Consider the following 25,165-nt stretch of genomic DNA (forward strand, 5'->3'; position numbering starts at 1 on the left):
GTAATCATTTTTCGATGCATTCTTGGCAATCAATGAGGTACTTTTTGTGAGGGTACAATGGGTCTACAACAAAAACGTGATTCATGTTGCTATTATTAAATATGTATCATCATAATTGAATTGCTGGAGCTTTAAAATCCAAACTTGTCCTTGAAAATTGTACAAAAAATGGACTTACTCCAAAAAAAGTGATGCAGGCAGGGACGAGAATCAAAAAATTGATTTTCTATGGCCTATTCACATCATATGCTTCTTTTCTAACTGATGATGAGTGGGTGTATGGCAACTATTAATTGATCAAGGGATGATTGAGGTCTGCAGAGATTGGGCTGTTCCAGGTGAAATCCATACACCTTCTATGGAACACATGACCTTAATCTCCCACACAGGTGTTTACATTTCAAATGGTATCACCCATTCAGGTAACCCCATTTGAAATTTACACTCCCTGTGTTAAAGATTAAGGTCATGTCTTCCAAAGGGGGTATATGGATATCAACTGGAATTGCCCAATTTGACCTCAAGATAATATGTGTGGGTGCAAACTTTGATAAATTTATCATCTAAATTACTTGTATTTGCCTCATTGATTTCTGAAATCCTTTTACATGAGCAAATCTGGCTTTGTAATGGGATTGTAGAGGTATAATACATATGTAGTGTAAATAATAATATCTAGCAATGATATTTTCTGAACCTGTATCCGCTGGTTGTATATGTACAGGTGTTCAATATACAATATGCAATCAAATTATGCATTTTTATTGTTAAGATGTATTATTTACACCAATATTCATGTTGCTCAATATCAAATAAACAAATTTAAAATATCTATATCAGGCAAACCACCATCACACTATGAGAAAATTATTAACAAGAAAGTCTGAGCAAATAAAAACAGATTTTTAATTATTTTTATTATAACTAGGGTGGGCAGAAAATAAAGAAACACATTTTTATGATACACAAAGCTGTACAGATGTATATCATCCTTCTTGTGTCTTAAGCAATAGGCAATTAAGCATATCAAGAATGAACTTGATCTGTCTTCCACTATCGAGTAACAGACACACATCTGAAACACTTGTGGAGCATCCTACTGAAAGGTCTTACAAGATGACATACAAAAGATACATTGTAATTAATGTCCTTTCCACAAACACCCCAAAACAGCCTCAAAATGCACAAAATTTGGTAACAAGAAACCCTGACTTCAGCACTCTCTTGAAGTGACTTACTTGAGTGCCGGGGGCGCTATAATTAGGTAAAACGCTGTAGCACAGAACCGATTTCCTGACCAGTATTGTGTCATCCACCTGCGTACGTCCAGCCAGGCTATACATGTATTTAGCTAAGCTCAACTTTGATATTTGGTTCTGGTCTGACTGGTGTTTGATTGTAGTGCTCAAAGGCTGACATTTCCATAAGATGTATATGTAATCTACTCTCTATTCCTAGTTTCTCTGTAACATGGCATAATGGGGTTAAAATCAAGAGCTTTTCTGCTATGTAGGAATTGTATTCCCTAGCAATTGCCGATTAGTAAGTCTGATTTCCTTGCGGTTACAGTAAGACACTCTACATTTAGCATTAGGAACATTACGTTTAGGGATCATGCCCGGGGGGTCACTCCCATTGTGGCCTGTACACCATCCATGTTACTAAAAACATGTAAAAAGGGTAGTTTTTCGTGGGTAGGCACTATACGCGCATATCGTGTTTAGGGTGTCAAAAACATGAAAAATTGGAATAAAAGGGTAGCAAAATTGCAATTGCTAATACGCGGAAATGAAATTTAGGGTATGAAATTTGATGCAAAGAATAAAATCCCTTGTTTAGGGTGTGAAAACAGGTGTGTGTTACCTATTTAGGGTATCGTTTTAGCCAAGGGTTAAATCCTTGTTTAGGGTGCTTTTCAAAAGTTCATTATCGCGGATGGTGTAGAGGCCACAATGGGGGCTCATGTTGGCAAAACACTGACCATTCACACATCTTCCTTACCTTGTGATATATGGAATGATTAAAAATGATGAATTCGTCCCTGGTTTCTAACCAAGTTCTTTGCATTACAAAGTCTCTATTCTTCAAAGGGGAAGGACACTTCACTGTCGGAAGAAACAAAAAGACAAACAATCATGGTTAATCCGTATTGTTTACACCTTTTGTCTATAATGTATGATAAAACAATAATACTCAACCCGGGTACTCAACAATCTATCTATATTTTAAAATGGTATTGAAACCCAAGCAGAAATTCTGAATCAAAGCGACACTTTAGGAATTATTCCTCACCTTATTACCAAGGCTCAGTTCAGTTCAGTTTAGTTCAATTTATTGTACAAAAACCTTTAACTGCACATGTACATGGTAAATGACAAAACTAGCACACATGAAAAATATTTAGACTGGAACAAAAGGGCTTTCAAGCTGAACAGTTTTGACGAGAACTTATTCCTACCCTACAGAGAACATTTACCTGTTTCAAAAAGTGTAAATTCAAGCAAGCATGCCGAATGCAGATTCTTGTCAAATCTAGGGACGAAAGAATGGCAAATTTTATACACTAAACAGATAGTAGTAAATTCATTTACCATAATAATATATTATTAATTCTTCACAATCCTAATAAAATCCTTGACTCAGGTATCAATTATAAGGTTACTTTTAATAAATTTTACCTTCACCTAGACAAATTGCAGTTCTAATTGCACAATACCTTAAAATAGCAAACAAGATTTAATTTATTTTTCATTTAATCTGTCATGTCTTTTTCTAAAAGCTAACCTGATTTCTGCTGGGATTTCAATGACCAGAGGCACTTACACATCAATCACTAATGGAATCCTCTACATTTGAAAGCAAACTAATCACAGTTTGTGGAAACATGTTTTCATGAATTATGTCAATGTTTGAGCTCTCTTACATTATAAATTTACACTTTTTTTTGACATTGAACAAAATGTACATACACATGACATAAATACCATTCACAACAAGGTGTAATATTTCATTTTTTAAGTACCGTACATGTAATACATCTCCAAGAACGTATATACAATGGTAAACACATGCATAATGCGGTAACAAGCATTTTCACTAAAACACTACTAATTAACGCCCCAGGGTGTTGCATTTTCCAAAAGGGGGCTTTATTTAGATGTCTCCTTTTTACAATGATAATTCCCATTTTAAAAACATCGCTATATTGTGTCTTGTCTAAAGTTGAGAGTAACGCCATATTGGATTTCACAGTGACAGATTCAAATTGTGCATGCTAACCTAATCCCGCGGGCGTATACACATGCATAGAAGGGCGATTTGTCGTACGCTGGAGTTGAAAAACGAAGAAACCTCACCAGCTATTTTGGCCATTTAGCATGGAGTTCTGCGGGGGGGCTTAATGTATGTATGACACTACACTGTATGTCAAAATTGCACTGTGGTCTTGACAAACACCACAAATTTGGCTGGTTCCATTTTGGAACATGTGTAAACATATTTAAATCAGGTTTGAACAAAAACTAACCACTTTCATATTACATGGTATTATATTATCATTATGGCTTAGAGGCAATATGGTATATTTTTAAGTTTGAATAGAATCATATTAGGCATATTGTAATAATATTTTAATCAAATAATACAGAGCTAGATATAAATAGAAATAGAAATAAAAAATTTGTTACCCCAATTACATGTTGTGATAAAGAAAAAAGTATTCCAATTTCATTTTTTAAATGGCATGTATTTAATTTAATTTTTGTGAGATTGTCTCAGCAATTATGTAAAGCGAGCATGGTGAGAGAGTTGTTATAAAAGTCAACATTTACATAATCCTCACCAAAATGCCCATCGGTCCCACATTAATTACACATACACATACTAGAGTAATATGTAACTGCTGCTCTGATGACTCTTACACAGATAAGGTCACGTCCTGCCGATGGTTGTCTGTCGTAATAACACCTATCTCACAAATTTATCTCCAAATTGACTGATGCCTTTCGCAACTTTCAAAATGAAGCTTACTTGATTTTGACCCATCTAATTGATCTTGTTATATGGCATTGACATGCCAATTCATCCCTCATTTTAATCAATGATGCCACTGAAAACATTGGATTCTTGATACATTGCGGTTGTCATGTCCGTGTACAACTTATTTCTGATTGCCTTAAGCAGCTTTTATAAGTGCAACCATCTTAGGTAACAAAATTGTGTAATAGTATATTACTTTGACTTTTAAGATTTGGCTGGCAGGTACATATTTTGCACACTGATTTGTTGATGAATACTGGTGCATTCTGAGGGACGTGTGGGTTTTATACCTAGGCTTGTACTTTTTGCCTTTTCAGTACCTATTTTATTTGAACTATATTTTTATCACTGGTTTAGTGTTTTTCCTTTTTCCTCTCATTAATTGCTACCAGTAATTGTTCAATCCAAAGCTACTACAACCCGCTAAAATCTTTTTCCTTTTTCCTTCACATTATTTCACATGTAATATCAAACTTACGTCAGCTGTGTGTACAATAACAACAATAATGGATAATAAGGAATAATAAATAAATTTAATAATAATAATAATAATAATAATAATAACAATAATAATAATAATAATAATAATAATAATAATAATAATAATAATTAATAATAATACTGATAACATAAATTATTATAAATATTCTTGCAGTTGCAATAATTAATAAAATAAAGCAAAAACATCAATCTACATAATGTTATTGAATTTTGCAATAACAGTCATTTAAATTTTAAAAAGTCAGATGCACCCATGTAGAGAATTGGTAATTTAAAAGATAGGCCAATCCCTGTGGCTGTTGAGAAACAAGCAAATTGGAACGGATTCCAAATCTCGGGACACCAATTTCAATTCCTGCTTCCAATTGATAATTAATTGTTTTATTCATACAGTTTATCACATACTCTGTTAATCAATGATGTGCAAGAGGAAATATAAACTCTTGTGAATTGGATGAAATATAATATAAAAATATCAATCACTCATGCGTGGCCATCTATATGCGTCATCTAGACTGGTGGTTAGCTTGCCATGTGATCCATGGTGAAGTCTGTGTGCGTGTATGTGTCGGTAGATACATGTACACATGGCCATGTGGTTACAGCTGTACTACCCATATTATTATACTGCTGATCTCTGTGTACTCAATCAAAACAGCAAAGCTACTTCGCTATTTCAAAAGCGTACTAAAAGCATCGCATAAGCAATATTCAATCATAGCAGTCTGCTATTTTCTTATTGAATACGGTATATCAAAAACACACTTTATATCACTTTTAGTATTGATCAATTTAGGGAAGAGGTATTAAACTGCACTTAATTTGTTTACAATTATCGTAATTATAACAATATTGTAAGATTTGATGAGGATGGCTTCAATTATTTTGAAATCATACATTTTCTGATTATTGGGTTGTTGATGTCATTCTTTCTCCATCAAGGAATGGGATAATTATGTAAACTTTAAGTTAAAGTCTGATTTTGTCATATTGTGTTTTGTACATTATTATTTGATCCAAAATTTTGATTTAAATTGCAGTGATACAGAAAAAGTGCATCACAATGGCCACAGAACTGTGCGGGCCTTTGGTGTACCATCATGGGGTTATAAAGACTATTAGGATGTTTTGTTCATATGTGACACAATCTGGACCATGGGGCCAAAGGCAGCAAATTTGAAATTGAAATAAAGGCAAAAATATGGAGTAAAAAAAGACCCTAAAGATAGCTCCTATTCCTATACTTTGTAGTTTATTAGACATACCAGGAGCCAAAACTTAGCAACCATGGGGTAAAAAAAGCCTGAAAAAAAGTGCCTACTTAATTTGAGCCTTGAAAAAAAAACCCAATAAAATCATGAGAAAATTAACATCAAAAACTTTAAGAACCAAGTATGCTAGACCTTTGGTGTTTTCAGTATATGATAGGCTTATATTTGTTGGTAACAATTACAGTAACTCAATTATCAAAAATGTCTTCTTTAGCCCCAGGAGCAGATTGTGTCACATTATATAAAACATTTTCAGGTCTGAAATTTTACTGGGTTAAGAGAAAAATCAAGCTTTTTTCTTATATCAAATGGGGGATGAGGTTGTCAATCAGGTAATACACCTTTTTGATACACAGAGACGTATTCCCTTTGAAATGGCTCATTATTAAAGGCACTGTTGCATAACAGCCCTTGTAAATTTACTCTTTCAATTAATATGAATATTATTTTGTAATAAAAGGGTAATCTTGAAATTTATGGTCTGGAAACACCATAACCTTAAGGGATCTAAAATGAGCGTTTATTGCTTTTCGACAGTATTTTTTGTGGGACATGAGAGCACCTCAGACCTATCGAATTGCATTCTGAATACGAAGCATGTCTTTCTGATATCAAATAATTTTAATTTTTTGCAAATCATAATATAATACAAATTTAATCACAAATTATAAAAATTGATATTTTTCAAATTTTTGATATATAACAGTCCTCAAAGTAAATTATATAAATCTAATGATATATTCTTAAAATGTATGTAGCAGGGAGGAAAAGCCGACGGTCAATTGAAAATTTTATCTTTCATATTGAAGATATGGATTTTTTTTCCAAAAGACCTAATTTTTGTTGGTGTTTTGGGAAAAAAATCCATATCTTCAATACGAAAGGTCAAAATTTTCAATTGATCGTCGGTTTTTCATCCCACCTACATACACTTTAAGTATAAATCATCAGATTTATAAAGTTTACTTCAAGTACTGTTAAATATCAAAAATATCAATTTTAATGATTTGCCATAAAATATGTATTAAATTGCGAATTTCAAAAAATCAAAATTATTTGATATCAGAATGACATTCTTCGTATTCAGAATGCAATTCGATATGTCTGATGTGCTCTAATGTCCCAAAATAAATACTGTCCAAACGCTCATACCCCAGCCCTTAATACCCCAGATCCCATACAAAAAGTAACTATTCAGTTTTTAAGCTGCCCTCCTTCATAAGTAGTGCAATAAAACATCACTCCAAAATAGACTTCTGTTAATAGTGTTATGGAAGATCTTTAATTTGGGAGCACGGTGGCCGAGCAGAATGGGCTCTGACTCATGTTGCGGGTTCGAGCCCTGGCGACGCCATTGTGTTGTGCCCTTGAGTAAGGCACTTTAAAGTACCCCCGGTATCTCAATTACTCCACCCCACCCAGGTGTTTAGTCACATACCATTTTCCCGACCCACCCAGATTTTGCATAATTTGGGGATTTTTTTTTCTTTCTTTTTTTGCTGTTAGAAATTACAAACAGCCATTTTTTTGCCAGTGTTATTGATTGTGACTGTATACATTTTAATTGTTAGGGTTGGAAAAAAAATCCTGAGCGACCAACTCCAAGTCCGCTCGTAGAACAGGGTGTGTTTTTCATCGCCGAAACTTGATACCTTTATTTATCATATCAATTTTATTGGTCACTTACTTGCATAATAACTGATATCATTATTAGGGTTGAGTATACACAGCTCGTAACCTTCCAACATGTTGGAATCCCATACTTTTCTGTATTCTGCATCGTGTAGTACATCATACATAGTATTGGCTGAAACGTCATTCATTACTTTGTGTGCCTATGAAGAGAATTCAAATAAACACAGAAATATCAATTTAGTTGTATGAATACCGTTGGTGATATATATACAATGTATTTATTTCATGAACTTAACAACATGCAATACATTCACTCCACATAGCAAATAAAGCAAAAGATTAGTGAAGTCTCAAACCCAATTCCTCCTCAGCTGCTATGTAACAAAAAATAGTTAATGAAAATATACACAATTCCATATTAATACCCTCCTTTGCAGAAATTGGAAATGTTTGATATTTTTTGCAAAATTATACAGGTGGGACCATCACAAATTTGGTTTCATTATCATGTCAAATGTAAGAGAATAATTATAGGAAACTTTTATGAATGGTCGCAAAGTAACATTGATCACAGTTTATAATTTTTCTTTAAAAAAAAAACATGATTTTGGAAGAAAATGTGTAACTTCTTTGTCACCCACGTTCTTGTATCAGCATTTTTAAGTGATATTTCAAAATACGACCCCAGCAGTAAATATAATACTGGTATTTTTGGATGTAAATGAAGTTTAATTTAAATTTAGAGAATAAAAGTATTGTTTTTAGCCGCTGCCATGAATATCACAGGCAACATCATTATTTTAAATAAAACAACGAGATGAAGCATAGTTGTTTTACACCAAAAATAATGATGTCATCTATGTGATTGGTAATGATAGATGCATGAAAGCGGCTAAAAACAATACCTTTATTCTCATTCTTAAAGTTTTGCTTCAATTCAAATAAAAATACTAACCAAAATATACCAACTTTTATTCAAATTAAAACCTACATAACAAAACAACCATTGTCCTATCCATCCAATTAATTGTTTTATAGCTACCAGCAAATGTATTAAGTTGATTTAGTTTGGGTAGAGCTGCTAGGAATATGCAAATGCATTATTTTTGTTTTTCATATTTGCGTTTTTCGTTTTCGTTTTTGATATTTTGGAAAAATCTAAAAAAAAAATTTTTTCCACAGATTTGGAGAGTTCCTTAATTAACCTAGAGCAAAGTACTGTATTGCAATCATTCGTAGTTGTTAAAAAAAAAATACAATTTTGTATCCAAATGGGGCATATTTGTGACTTGTGTTCACTTCAAAATCTATTTTAGAAAGATAGATTTGTGTACAAAACCAATGCATTTTTAGATCATCAATAGATTATGCAGTGAACACAAGTTACAAATTTTAATGTTTTGGTAATAGATTTCATCTTTTTGGTGGGAAATCACAGATTTTTGGTGTTTTTTTTAAATCAAGGTGTATTTTTTGGCCTAAAAAAAAAAATCGTCATGGGTTTCCTAGGGGTCAAATGTGCCCAAATGTGTCACAGTGAAATTAGCCATCAGTGTTTATTAGTGTTCAAGGATATGAGAAAGAAATACAGAATTAAAATCAATAAAGGAAATGATTAATTTTAAAAAAAATAAAGGAAATAAAATATTGATCATAAGGCATACGTACAAATTGATTCTGATACTAATTGATCTCCCTTCACCTCCTGCTGGCTTGGCAAGAATCAGGGATATCTCTTTAAAGTTCAAATCAATAATTACAGAGAACTTACACATGTAAAAAAACCTGTCTCTCCATTGGAATGCACTTTTTAACAAAAGAGTGATTAAAAGTATCACTTTTTCAACAGAGGGTTATACAATTTGGCATCGATTACTTTCTGAATTTCCGATGCGTGAAAAGGCCTTGAATTATTATTGACGTCATTATTACAATTTCATGTATTAGACAGGGCGCAATCAATCCCACAATTCTAAAGTCTGATTAAAAGTTGATCCTTGGACTTACATGTATGTTATAATCATACTCATCAATTGACTTCCTAACTGACCATAAGAATGGCCTTTAAAAAAAAAAACCTGCTATGCCTTGATGATTTTAAACGTAAAAACCCTTCACATAGCAAGGACAGGGTTTACCAATCTTTTTATCCAAATCATGTTTTCCAATTTCTAAGTCAGAATCTACCAACTCCAACAAATTGGACAATAAAAATATCTTCAGTTTCTGGGCACACCCCCAGATTATAATGGTTCAAATGAGAATTTTCCCATTTTGGGGGTCCTATAACTTTGTTTGGAAGCAAGATACAGATTTTATTTCAGCAAATTTGAAATCTGCACCCCCCCAAAAAAAAAAAAAAAGAATAGAATAGAGCATTTGAATGTTCTAGGGGTTTAGTTTAAGAGAAATGGCCTCTTAAAGTTGGACTTTCACACGACAACACTTTTCATGCCAGCCCCCCTAAATTTCAAATTGATGCTGTGCAAAAACGTAAAGGAGTTAAAGGCTCAAATTTTCAGGTTTTTCATTGATATCTATAATTGATTAATTGTTAAAATAAACATGTGGAGGCAGAGCCAAGGGCATTAACTACAATCATGCCCTCTATTAAAGCCATTTATTATTGTAACATTTCTATAAAAATAGATTTTAGTATTTCTTTTCCATAAAATGTTAGCGTTTACTGTCAGATACATGTATGTCCAGAGCATTAGCCAGGATTTTAAAATAGGGCGTCCATCCAACCCAGTCTGGGAATCTGGAAGAGCATCGCTAACGAACCATTCATTATTATTATAATTAACCTTTTTATAGACATTTAGAGGCTCCAGTGGTTGGTAACATTCAACATGAATGTATCGCAATTATAAGGCTTTTTTTGGACAGCCTCGCAGATGACTTTGGCAACTTGTAGGCCATCCATTCGAAAGTTGGCCCTCCAAATGACGGTTGGACGGGTCTCTAGCTAAAGCTTTGGATAATGTCCCCTTTTAATTTTGAGCCGAACAAGTGAGGTAAAGCAAAGAAAATTGGAATTTACTACCAATGCCAATGCGTGTTACTCCGGCGGTAGAAATACGGTACGATCCTTTGAAGCGTGTATCACCGTCCTGCATGCCATGTACGATTGTACGTACTGTGTTATGAACATTGCATAGACGCATACGTGTCCCGACTAATATTTCCATCGCAATAATAAACCGCCTTACTCGAAAATTTGACAAAACTACGGCACATTGTTAACTAAAAAAAAACAAATATGGCTACAATATGGCTTTATTGAACTCTGTTCATACATTTCTCAACATTTGGCGATTGTATTTCATCAATCATCATATAGCTAGGCTATGCCATGGCAAAACTATGTTACATTCTATTCTTAAAAATACTGGCTCTCAACCAAATTTAAGGTAAAAAGGAGACAATCCTGTATAAACAGTGATCGGAGTGCCCACCTCTCTTTCACTGGCGATTGGGCCAGACTCCTCCATGTAATGTTGCTATAGGGGGATCGCTACACCTCCTCTACAGTGATTCTGTTACCTTCCCAGCATTTAAGAATACCGGTACCCATTTAAACACCTGGGTGGAGAGGAGCAATCGAGATAAAGTGCCTTACTCAAGGGCACAACAAAGATGGCGTCGCCAGGGCTCAAACCCGCAACCTTCCGATTATGAGTCAGTGCCCGTTCCGCTAGACCACCGTGCTCCCTTTTTGAGAGTATCAATGCCATCAATTCTATAAGAAACTCCCAATTTATAACTGGCTCTTGTAGACCACTTGACATCACTGTTTATCAACAAAGGTGAGTGACTGGTCTATCGATATGCTTGAATGAACCGCTTTTATACTGTTAATGGCTTTCTTGTACTATAATTTTATATGGAATGTGGTGGGTGATTTAAAATGCACATATTATGCCCTGCAAAGTTGCAATGACGTCAAGTGGTCTATAAATAGCTACAAAATGTACATTTTTGATTGTGAAGCACCAAAGAAATCAATTTCAAGTCACCAAAGATTTTTTGGCGAGGTAAATGTAACAGGGTAAAATACACAATAAATCTCATCGAAGATGTAAAACAATAATCATATAATCCTCCTTGATGTTAAATCTCACCTTCATCAGTTTCACATTTGTAACATTTTGTTCTGTTGTGTTTTGTAACCACACTTTCAATGATGGTTTACTGTACTTCTGAATCCAACCTTCAGTACCATTGGCTAATTTACGAAATTTTTCAAAGTCATGATCATCTGGTACACGTACATCACCTAAACCCATAGCCATGGTGTTTTTTGGTAGTTACTGTTTTTCCAAGCAAATAATAAAAAGAGTATTCCACAGTCTACTCATGTACTGTACGATGATGACAGTGCCGTCTCTGGTTTAGTATAGTGCAGTGCAGTGTACGATGCTGCTGGTATAAAATGGTATCCGAACACGTACAATGTCAATGTGGCAATACAATTGAATGGTGAATGGAGCTGCCAACAAATAACCGAAATTCTCGAAAAAGATGAACTGTCAAGAGTACCTAAACATTGTGTAAACTACAAACGTGTCTACGACTACTGTTTATGAAAATAAGAATAATCCAATCGCTAAAACAGGTCAAAAACATGCTAAACTAAACACAACATCAGGACCGTAGTCATGTACGTATTAAAGTCTCCTATATATATGGACTAGACTCTTGTTCACCTTGCACTTTCACTGCAACCACCTGTAGTAGTTTTACATTGTCGTGACGCAATGAGGCCCGTGAGTGTTCTTTGAAAAAGACTAACGCAATATTTAGTATTTTTAGGGATCGCTCATTATTTAAAGGGGCGGCCGGGAAATATATAGGGGGGTCATGTAATTTTAATTAATTATGTTATTAGGCATAATCTGAGACGAAAATACAGCCTTGATTAGGCCTTTTGATTTTGAGTTTACTGTTTCCCTTCCGCATCCAAAATTGAGAAATGCAAAATATTTAATTATTTTCTTTTTATTTGACATTTTCTCTGTTAAATGACATTTTAATGACATTTATTTGCTACTGAGTTTCTTACTTTGATCATCCTAACTATGATGCTGAACAAACTGCAATGAACACCCCTACAATTTTAGAAAAATAAATATAATAATACGCAGGGGGTGTCTGATGGGGGAATGTACCGCCCTCAGGGGTGGTGCAATAATTATGTGTACCCCCGGGGGTGAATTATAGGGGGGGCAAAGATTTTTGGCAGGCCAAAGGGGGGGCAAGCATTTTTGGCAGGTCGAAAGGGGGGTCAAGCGATTTTTGGCAGGTTGAAAGGGGGGGCAAGCAATTTTTGGCACAGATATTTTGGGCACCGTTTCTATATTATGCCCTAAAAAGGTGTAGGAAAACGCTACGAACACGTTCAAATATGCAAAATTTCCTGCTCGCTGCGCTCGCATTATATGTTAAAACAATTTAAGGTTTTAAATTCGGTTCCCCAAAATCTTGCATGTGTAAGGGGGGGCAAAGATTTTTGGCACGTCAAAAGGGGGGCAAAGGTTTTTGGCACGTCGAAAGGGGGGGCAAAGATTTTTGGCACGGCCAAAGGGGGGGCAAGCGATTTTTGGCAGACCATTTTGAGAATTCACCCCCCCGGGGGTACACATAATTATTGCACCACCCCTCAGAAGTCATGAGTAAGAAACTTTTGGAAAATGAAGATCTAATTGAAGCCATTTGGTGGACCATTTTGTCACAATAAGAAACATTTTAGTTTGAAAAAACCTAAAATCTGCAAAAAGACGGCCCGTTTGAAGCCATTCGTTTTGACTTTTATTGTATTAATTATTGCTTTAGTCTAGTCCTAGGCCTACCCATAAAGTTACGCCACGTAGGGGTGTCTGGGGGTGCCCCTCAGATAAACTTCTGCAAAGACCTAATTGAAGCCATTTGGTGGACCATTTAGTTTACTATTGTGTAAAATTTTAGTTTAAAAAAGCCGAAAAAAAATCATATTTTCAAATTGTCAGGCCAATTGAAGAACCAAGGGAGAACAGTGCCGGTGCATTGATTGGTCACCCCAAATAAGAAATAAATAAATAATTAAATTGAAGTCACTGTTATTGTAAAAATCATTGGTTTAAACATCAAGTGCTGGACGTGAAATATAGAAGCGAAAACGGGCAGTTGTTTTTATACGCAGCATGCAGGGGGTGTCTGAGGGGAGGTTCCCCGGGTTCCCCCAAACCCATTCAAAAATAAATCTACGCCACTGGGAGGGGGCAGAGGGGAGGGGGTGAATAAAAATGAAGATCCTTCAATGACCCTGTTCCTGGTCCTGGTCTAGCGCCCTCGTATTTTTGATAAATTTTGAAAAATAAATATGTGATGGCGCCTGTCTTTCTGGCTGACATAGATAGCAGGCCTGATAGATAGATATAATGCTGGCTGATAGGCACAGGGCCTAGTACTGAGGCTGAGAGTATGATAGACACAATAGCTGTCCATTTTGGGGCTTTCCTGATCACTAGCTCCCGCACTAGCTGTGAAGACATAGTTTTACTTTGTTTGTATTATTTTTTAAAAAACATATCCCGAATTAATACTATAGTGGCACTTTGTTTGTGTATATAAACATCTCAAAAAAAGTAACTAACCCCCCTTAAATAATGGTCATCAAAAATTACATATAATGAGCACTTTCAAGTGATATTAGCTCATTAATATTGATTATCAATAAAAACAATACAATACAAAGAAATATAAAATATAATGTAGGCCTATGATGAAAACCGATGTCTGATTAGCTTCAAACAAGTACCGTATTGATCAGCCTCTGCCCTGCTCAATTAATAGGGCCTTAAAACATGAATAGAGCATTTCCAAAATGCCTCCAATACCACCTAGCACCTTAAGCCTGTAAAAAAAAATCAGTATTTTAAGGCGTCACCTTGCATCATTGTAACTTTCATTTTGGACTAAAACATACCATTTTACACTTCAGAGATATCAATCATACTTTCACTTGATGGCTAAAGTCGGTTCTAGCCAACCAATTCTATAACTAAATTCCCTACATGTAGGCCTAGTACAAAAGTAGGGGCCTACCTAATGATATTGACGATACACATAATTAGGGAAATTGCCATTTTGGCAGTCATCTGAATTGATATATACATCCGTGAACGAAGCAATATTGTTTCTTTAGTGAGAAAAAAGCACACATTGTACTCCTTAAATCACTGATAACACAATTCAAATGCCATTTAAAATCGATTTAGGAATGTGGAATTACATTATCTGTGATGTATTAACCTAGTAAAAAAAATCGGCACTTTAAGGCGTCACTTTCCACATGACCTTTATTTGCGGATTAAAATTGGCTACTTTCATTTTTGGATACATACCATTTTACACTTAGGAGCAGGCCCGTAACCAGGGGGGCTGGAGGTTGCCGGTTCATGGGTTAGTACTAACTATAGGATTCAGCTATAGGTTTCATTAAAACTATAAAATGCTAGAGTGAACAATAGCCCATGAGGTCAAGAACTTAAATAGGCACTATAAAGCTAAGCTATAAAAGACAACCACATGAGACTAACAAGATTGAAGGGTCCTAGCAAAAAACGTTTCGTTGGAGGTCTCCAGAACCAATTTTCGTTGCATATACCCAGAGTGGCATGATATACCATAATGATAAGGACATATATCCTGAACACAAAATGGTATGTTTCCAAACACATTTTCTAATATCTTTTAGCAAAATTTACTGTTAGCTTAATTTTGAATTTTTAGACTATGTTTGTGACTGAATTTGTAAGAAATCATGCAAAATTGCATATTTTTTGGCTCATTTCCCCTCAAATTGCAAAACTTTCATTCTTCTTTCATTGCCAGTTAGAACTAACTAAAAGATTTAGACCGTTTCATTTATCAAAACATTTTTTAATTTAAAATTAGTTTTGTATTTTTCTGGAGTATAACTGTATACACCCCAGGCAAACACCAGTTGCAATTCTTCATAATGAATTTACATTTCTATGATATATTGCTATTTTTAAAAAAGGCTATTTTTTTAAAAAACCTTTCTTCTTTCATAAAAGCCTACCGAGTGCGTTTTCCTTTTACATTATTGAGACCGTAATATCTGTGTGCAACTTTTGGGGGGGGTGTCCTTCAAATGTTCTTGTTTTTCAAAATAAATTAAATGTGTAAAACTTTCACAAAATACTCTACCTCAGAGTTTTGGGTGCAGATCACCCTGTATTTGACAATGAGACATGTGACAAAAGAAGCGATATACAACATTATTTATCTCAGACTCTTTAATAATAATAATAATAATAATAATATTATAATAATAATAATGATAATAATAATAATAGTGATATGATAATAATGTTGATAATGGTAATAATAATAATAATAATGATAATAATAATACAATGTAATAATAATGATAATAATAATAATGTGCTGTAAAATAATTATGAGCCCTGGGGGTAAAATTGGGAGGGAATATTATGGCAATCCAAAGGGGGGAGAAACAATTTTTGGTACACATGTATGGGGCACTATACATGCACAATTTCCTGCTCGCTACGCTTGTATTTAATACCATATTCGTTCCAATAAGCGCCCATGCTTTAATAACATTAAAACCATGAGGTTTGTAAATTGGGATTCAAAAAATTTGGCATGTGCATGGGGGCAAAGATTATTTGGCAGGCATGTGTGGTAATCAATTTTGGCAGGCTTGGGCGGGGGAAAGCAATTTTAGGCACACCATTTGGAAATTTTACCTGGGGAAAAGCTCATAATTATTGGACAGCCCCTAATAATAATGTTTATAATATCCGAGCAGCATTCGGATAATTATAAAACTTTATAATAATTCAGTTAGTGTAAATTGCCACACGTGACACAATCTGACCAATCTGGACAGCGGCGGAAATTTTGAAATGGATATACAGGTAAATGAATAGGGAGCAAAAACATTAAATGGATACGTAAAATAACCTGCTATTAAAGGATGTAAGGGTTTCAAACTTTCAGCATAGTATACTTGGTTACTGGATAGGTCAAATAGGCCTCAAACAAAAAATTGTTTGATTGGCGTAACCTGGCTGACCCTAAAGGTTTTTTAAAATTGTTAAATTCTGACCTACCTACCCTATTTTTTTATGTTACGCAAATCAAACAATTTTCTTTTTTAGGCCTTACTGATAATTATGTAAGTTTCAATATTGCCTCCTTTGTTTTGATTGGATCAGATAGTGTCATTTGTATGTTATCTTGATTCAGATGAAAACCAATATTCTCACAATACCTGGACATAATTTTTTTATCCATGTATAGGCCCTACACTGTAATGTGTAAAATCACATCACTTTTGATAATCACCAAAATCATGCTCGTTTTGATTAATTCCAAAAATCCCATCATCTACATTACACTTTAACATCACAGTAGGCATTGTATTATGAAAATAGTCTCCTTTGGCCTAATGAACCAGATTAGTGTCACACACGGTATGTATGTGATCTTGATTCGGATGAGTTTTTAGCAAAACTGTTTCTCACAATACTTGGACACATAATTTTGATGTTATTTATGTATGTATGCGACAAGCACAACACAAGGTTGCCTGTAATTTGTTTTTTGAATCCCCAAAATCCCATCCCTTTTGATAAGATTCCAAAAAGAACATCCTTTTTAATCTCCATGGTCGAGCACATACACTCTGATATCACAAAAAGAATCCTAATTAGAACAAAACCAACCTATGAGAATGCACCTCAGCCAAAAAGGGGAGGAAAGAGAATCCGAAGCCAGAAGACAAACCTATGAGAATGCACCTCAGCCAAAAAGGGGAGGAAAGAGAATCCGAAGCCAGAAGACAAACCTATGAGAATGCATCTCAGCCAAAAAGGGGAGTAAAGAGAATCCGAAACCAGAACATGACAACCTATGAGAATGCATCTCAGCCAAAAAGGGGAGTAAAGAGAATCCGAAACCAGAACATGACAACCTATGAGAATGCATCTCAGCCAAAAAGGGAGTAAAGAGAATCCGAAACCAGAACATGACAACCTATGAGAATGCATCTCAGCCAAAAAGGGGAGAAAAGAGAATCCGAAACCAGAACAAGAAAAACCTATGAGAATGCATCTCAGCCAAAAAGGGGAGTAAAGAGAATCCGAAACCAGAACAAGACAAACCTATGAGAATGCATCTCAGCCAAAAAGGGGAGTAAAGAGAATCCGAAACCAGAACATGACAACCTATGAGAATGCACCTCAGCCAAAAAGGGGAGGAAAGAGAATCCGAAACCAGAACAAAACAAACCTATGAGAATGCATCTCAGCCAAAAAGGGGAGTAAAGAGAATCCGAAACCAGAACAAAACAAACCTATGAGAATGCATCTCGGCCAAAAAGGGGAGGAAAGAGAATCCGAAACCAGAACAAAACCAACCTATGAGAATGCACCTCAGCCAAAATGGGGAGGAAAGAGAATCCGAAACCAGAACAAGACAAACCTATGAGAGTGCACCTCAGCCAAAAAAGGGGAGGAAAGAGAATCCGAAACCAGAACAAGACAAACCTATGAGAATGCATCTCAGCCAAAAAGGGGAGTAAAGAGAATCCGAAACCAGAACAAGACAAACCTATGAGAGTGCACCTCAGCCAAAAAGGGAGGAAAGAGAATCCGAAACCAGAACAAGACAAACCTATGAGAATGCACCTCAGCCAAAAAGGGGAGTAAAGAGAATCCGAAACCAGAACAAGACAAGCCTATGAGAATGCATCTCAGCCAAAAAGGGGAGGAAAGAGAATCCGAAACCAGAACAAAACCAACCTATGAGAATGCACCTCAGCCAAAATGGGGAGGAAAGAGAATCCGAAACCAGAACAAGACAAACCTATGAGAATGCACCTCAGCCAAAAAGGGGAGGAAAGAGAATCCTAAACCAGAACAAGACAAACCTATGAGAATGCATCTCAGCCAAAAAGGGAAGCAAAAAAGGAAAGCACAGAACAGAACATGATAATCAGAATGCATTTACTCGACCATGAAATGTGCCAAATTTTTTTTAATATGCCAAATATAAAAACATCTTATATTATGGTTTTAGACTATGCCCAAGGAGAAACAGTCAGCTGTAAAATTATATTATGTGATGGACACCATGCTCATGTATGGACTCTTGAAACGCACCCTAAACGAGTATTACTCAGGGTGTGCAAAACATACCCTAAACAAGTATTTTGTCATTTTTTTTAACACCAAGAAAGTAAAAGTTCACGATCAGGTTCTTGTTTAATATTAGTAGTTTGATGTTTCTTAATATTTTACCCTACGATGTGTTCTGATAGAAGCCAAACATAGCCTATTTCACCCTTTTTCATTTTGCCATTAAACTTTGGTACACTAAGCAAGTATTTTGCTTGGGAAAGTATTCCTGATTTGTTGGCATTTTTGACACCCTAAACAGGTACTTGCCCAATGCTGAAAAACAACCCTTTTTACTTGTTTTGTACACGAGCATGGTGTCCACCTTGAAATACAAGTGGCCCCTCCGGGGAAAAAATCATGATAACATACCTACAAAATCACACAGTAAATTATAACCATCAAAAGCCAGTGGCAACACCAGGAGTTTTTTGTGGGGTTGAGTGCAGGGGGCACAAAGTGAAATTCAGGGGACAAAATCTTTGCTCAATTTTGTAATTTTGCATCTTTACGGGGGGCTATGGGAAGAGTTCTTATAGGGGCATGTGGTGCCCCATGGCGCCACCACTGGCCAAAATTATCTAAACAATTGAACATTAATCAGTTATTACCAAGTAATCTCATCTTAGCTTTGTGAAGATCAAATTACTTTACGGATCCAAACATTTTTACAACAAATGACAAAATTCAAATGCATGCAGTGTTTCTGTTTTAAAATTGTTTCATATCACTGATCACACAAATTATAATTGGTGACATAAGAGACCATTCACAAACACTTGTTAAGGGGACCCGATGCATAAAATCGGCCCTTCAAAATTTTGACCCTCATAAGGGGCCCTGAAAAAAATGACCACAAGTTTTCCTGGGAAAATTGAGTTTATATGCTTTTCTATGGGATTGACCCATAATTTACATGTCAAAAATGCCCCCCCCCCCGAAATTTTTGAGATCTTAAAAGGGGAGGGTCCCGAAAATTTTTTCAAGATGACATTTTTTTGGCATCAGGCCCCCCTAACAAGTGGTTGTGTATGGTCCCTTTAAATAAGTACTTTGTTTTTCTCTCTGAAGCATAAAATGGCTTTTCACATAATAAAACTATAATAAAAATATTACGCTTTGTAATCTACAACATCTACAATTTTTTTTTTTAAACTCAGTCCTGAATACATACAGTGTGGTCTTTGTGGCTGGCATTTTCTTTGGAAGGGTGGGGGTCCCAAATACATTGGGGGGGTCATACATTTTGGAAAGAAAAATAGGGGGTCATAAAATTTTGATGATCAAAATGTAGGAGTCACAAGATAGTGTGTTTATTTTATTCAAAAAGACTGATTTCAATACAACCTGTTTAAGTGGTAAGGTGTATCGGTGGTGGTGGGGTCACAATTTTTGTTGCTGAAAATGGGGGTATCGCAGTTTTATTGACGCTGACTCTTGTAAACTTGGGACCCCCTTCCAAAGAAAATGCTAGCCCCTTAGGATAGAGGTGAAAACAGATAAAAATAAATCAGGAAAAATTCCTGGCCCTTATAGGCAACCAAGCGACTTGAGAAAGGCAATGAAGCTCCAAGGTCAATCATGAATGTGAAAAAATAACCTGAATGCAACACATGTCACATAATTGCTATCTTGATTTGGACAAATTTTTAGCAAAACTGCTTTTCTTACAATACATAATTTTGATTTAGTTGTGTACATCGCAAGGTTGCATGCATGTACCACAATATCACCCCTTTTTGAAAGCACATCCCCTTTTTCATCTACATGATCGAACGCATACACTCTAATATCACATTAATTATACGGAAAAGAGAATCCTAACCAGAACAAGACAAACCTTAGAATAGAAGAACAGGCAAAAAGGGAAAGAAAGAAAATCCAAACTAGAACAAGAGGGGAACAAGACAAACTTAGAAGAATACACCTCAGCCAAAAATGGAAGCAAGATGGAAAGCCGAGAAAACGTGATATCAGAATGCATTTACTAGACCACAAAAATGTGCCAAATTTTTTTAAATATGCCAAAAATAAAAACTCCTTTTTGTGCATGTTTTGAACCATTCCCAAGAGAATCAATCAGCCATAAAATCACCTGTAATCATGATAACAAATCATGTAAACTCTATATTGCATTCTTATGTAATTACACAGATTTCTAAATGATTTGCCAATTTTATGCTTTACTCCGGTGGCATCACAAAGACATCTTTATGCTTTACTGAATGGTGGCATCCGCAAGGATTTATAAATGAATTGCCAATTTTATGCTTTACTCCGGTGGCATCACAAAGATATCTAAATGAATTGCCTTTTTATGCTTTACTGAATGGTGTGAATGACACCTGTGGGGGAAAATGTACCCCAAGTCAGCTATACCGCCAACCCCGGTGGCATCACAAGGATTTATAAATGAATTGCCAATTTTATGCTTTACTCCGGTGGCATCACAAAGATATCTAAATGAATTGCCTTTTTATGCTTTACTGAATGGTGTGAATGACTCCTGTGGGGGCAAATGCACCCCAAGTTAGCTATACCGCCAACCCCGGTGGCATCACAAGGAGTTATAAATGAATTGCCAATTTTATGCTTTACTCCGGTGGCATCACAAAGATATCTAAATGAATTGCCAATTTATGCTTTACTGAATGGTGTGAATGACACCTGTGGGGGCAAATGCACCCCAAGTCAGCTATACCGCCAACCCCGGTGGCATCACAAGGATTTATAAATGAATTGCCAATTTTATGCTTTACTCCGGTGGCATCACAAAGATATCTAAATGAGTTGCCAATTTTATGCTTTAATGAATGGTGTGAATGACACCTGTGGGGGCAAATGCACCCTAAGTCAGCTATACGGCCAACCCCGGTGGCATCACAAGGATTTATAAATGAATTGCCAATTTTATGCTTTACTCCGGTGGCATCACAAAAATATCTAAATGAATTGCCTTTTTTATGCTTTTATGAATGGTGTGAATGACACCTGTGGGGGCAAATGCACCCCAAGTTAGCTATACGGCCAACCCCGGTGGCATCACAAGGATTTATAAATGAATTGCCAATTTTATGCTCTACTCCGGTGGCATCACAAAGATATCTAAATGAATTGCCTTTTTTATGCTTTACTGAATGGTGTGAATGACACCTGTGGGGGCAAATGCACCCCAAGTCAGCTATACGGCCAACCCCGGTGGCATTACAAGGATTTATAAATGAATTGCCAATTTTATGCTTTACTCCGGTGGCATCACAAAGATATCTAAATGAATTGCCTTTTTTATGCTTTACTGAATGGTGTGAATGACACCTGTGGGGCAAATGCACCCCAAGTCAGCTATACGGCCAACCCCGGTGGCATCACAAGGATTTATAAATGAATTGCCAATTTTATGCTTTACTACGGTGGCATCACAAAGATATCTAAATGAATTGACAATTCAATGCTTTACTGAATGGTGTGAATGACACCTGTGGGGGCAAATGCACCCCAAGTCAGCTATACGGCCAACCCCGGTGGCATCACAAGGATTTATAAATGAATTGCCAATTTTATGCTTTACTCCTGTGGCATCACAAAGATATCTAAATGAATTGCCTTTTTTTATGCTTTACTGAATGGTGTGAATGACACCTGTGGGGCAAATGCACCCCAAGTCAGCTATACGGCCAACCCCGGTGGCATCACAAGGATTTATAAATGAATTGCCAATTTTATGCTTTACTACGGTGGCATCAAAGATATCTAAATGAATTGACAATTCAATGCTTTACTGAATGGTGTGAATGACACCTGTGGGGCAAATGCACCCCAAGTCAGCTATATACGGCCAACCCCGGTGGCATCACAAGGATTTATAAATGAATTGCCAATTTTATGCTTTACTCCGGTGGCATCACAAAGATATCTAAATGAATTGCCTTTTTTATGCTTTACTGAATGGTTTGAATGACACCTGTGGGGGCAAATGCACCCCAAGTCAGCTATACGGCCAACCCCGGTGGCATCACAAGGATTTATAAATGAATTGCCAATTTTATGCTTTACTCCGGTGGCATCACAAAGATATCTAAATGAATTGCCTTTTTTATGCTTTACTGAATGGTGTGAATGACACCTGTGGGGGCAAATGCACCCCAAGTCAGCTATACGGCCAACCCCGGTGGCATCACAAGGATTTATAAATGAATTGCCAATTTTATGCTTTACTCCGGTGGCATCACAAAGATATCTAAATGAATTGCCTTTTTTATGCTTTACTGAATGGTGTGAATGACACCTGTGGGGGCAAATGCACCCCAAGTCAGCTATACGGCCAACCCCGGTGGCATCACAAGGATTTATAAATGAATTGCCAATTTTATGCTTTACTACGGTGGCATCACAAAGATATCTAAATGAATTGACAATTCAATGCTTTACTGAATGGTGTGAATGACACCTGTTGGGGCAAATGCACCCCAAGTCAGCTATACGGCCAACCCCGGTGGCATCACAAGGATTTATAAATGAATTGCCAATTTTATGCTTTACTCCGGTGGCATCACAAAAATATCTAAATGAATTGCCTTTTTTATGCTTTACTGAATGGTGTGAATGACACCTGTGGGGGCAAATGCACCCCAAGTCAGCTATACGGCCAACCCCGGTGGCATCACAAGGATTTATAAATGAATTGCCAATTTTATGCTCTACTCCGGTGGCATCACAAAGATATCTAAATGAATTGCCTTTTTTTATGCTTTACTGAATGGTTTGAATGACACCTGTGGGGGCAAATGCACCCCAAGTCAGCTATACGGCCAACCCCGGTGGCATCACAAGGATTTATAAATGAATTGCCAATTTTATGCTTTACTCCGGTGGCATCACAAAGATATCTAAATGAATTGCCTTTTTATGCTTTACTGAATGGTGTGAATGACACCTGTGGGGGCAAATGCACCCCAAGTCAGCTATACGGCCAACCCCGGTGGCATCACAAGGATTTATAAATGAATTGCCAATTTTATGCTTTACTACGGTGGCATCAAAGATATCTAAATGAATTGACAATTCAATGCTTTACTGAATGGTGTGAATGACACCTGTGGGGGCAAATGCACCCCAAGTCAGCTATACGGCCAACCCCGGTGGCATCACAAGGATTTATAAATGAATTGCCAATTTTATGCTCTACTCCGGTGGCATCACAAAGATATCTAAATGAATTGCCTTTTTTATGCTTTACTGAATGGTGTGAATGACACCTGTGGGGGCAAATGCACCCCAAGTCAGCTATACGGCCAACCGCGGTGGCATCACAAGGATTTATAAATGAATTGCCAATTGTATGCTTTACTCCGGTGGCATCACAAAGATATCTAAATGAATTGCCTTTTTTATGCTTTACTGAATGGTGTGAATGACACCTGTGGGGGCAAATGCACCCCAAGTCAGCTATACGGCCAACCCCGGTGGCATCACAAGGATTTATAAATGAATTGCCAATTTTATGCTTTACTACGGTGGCATCACAAAGATATGTAAATGAATTGACAATTATATGTTTTACTGAATGGTGTGAATGACACCTGTGGGGAAAATGCACCCCAAGTCAGCTATACGGCCAACCCCGGTGGCATCAAAAGGATTTATAAATGAATTGCCAATTTTATGCTTTACTCCGGTGGCATCACAAAGATATCTAAATGAATTGCCTTTTTTATGCTTTACTGAATGGTGTGAATGACACCTGTGGGGGCAAATGCACCCCAAGTCAGCTATACGGCCAACCCCGGTGGCATCACAAGGATTTATAAATGAATTGCCAATTTTATGCTCTACTCCGGTGGCATCACAAAGATATCTAAATGAATTGCCTTTTTTATGCTTTACTGAATGATGTGAATGACACCTGTGGGGGCAAATGCACCCCAAGTCAGCTATACGGCCAACCCCGGTGGCATCACAAGGATTTATAAATGAATTGCCAATTTTATGCTTTACTACGGTGGCATCACAAAGATATCTAAATGAATTGACAATTCAATGCTTTACTGAATGGTGTGAATGAGCACGTGTGGGGCAAATGCACCCCAAGTCAGCTATACGGCCAACCCCGGTGGCATCACAAGGATTTATAAATGAATTGCCAATTTTATGCTTTACTCCGGTGGCATCACAAAGATATCTAAATGAACTGCCTTTATTATGCTTTACTGAATGGTGTGAATGACACCTGTGGGGGAAATGCACCCCAAGTCAGCTTTACTGAATAGTGTGAATGACACCTGTGGGGGAAAATGCACCAAGAGTCAGCTATATCGCCAACCCCGGTGGCATCACAAGGATTTATAAATGAATTGCCAATTTTATGCTTTACTCCGGTGGCATCACAAAGATATCTAAATGAATTGCCAATTTTATGCTTTACTGAATGGTGTGAATGACACCTGTGGGGGCAAATGCACCCCAAGTCAGCTATACGGCCAACCCCGGTGACATCACAAGGATTTATAA

The 25,165-nt window shown here is 36.4% G+C and overlaps 1 protein-coding gene across 1 annotated transcript in view; it reads right to left on the reverse strand.

Annotated features, from left to right (window-relative positions):
* Positions 1-12,109, reverse strand: part of LOC140161125 (START domain-containing protein 10-like) — a 29,153-nt gene extending 17,044 nt beyond the window's left edge. The window contains exons 1-3 of the mRNA XM_072184535.1: positions 11,570-12,109; positions 7,498-7,645; positions 2,002-2,105 (exon numbers count right to left, since the gene is read on the reverse strand). Coding sequence (XP_072040636.1) covers positions 2,002-2,105; positions 7,498-7,645; positions 11,570-11,740 — 423 coding nt within the window. The 5' untranslated portion in view covers positions 11,741-12,109. The remainder of the gene's footprint in view (positions 1-2,001; positions 2,106-7,497; positions 7,646-11,569) is intronic.
* Between the last annotated feature and the right edge of the window lie 13,056 nt (positions 12,110-25,165).

This window comes from Amphiura filiformis, chromosome 9, assembly GCF_039555335.1.
Source record: "Amphiura filiformis chromosome 9, Afil_fr2py, whole genome shotgun sequence".
In the NCBI taxonomy this organism is placed as follows: Eukaryota; Metazoa; Echinodermata; class Ophiuroidea; order Amphilepidida; family Amphiuridae; genus Amphiura; species Amphiura filiformis.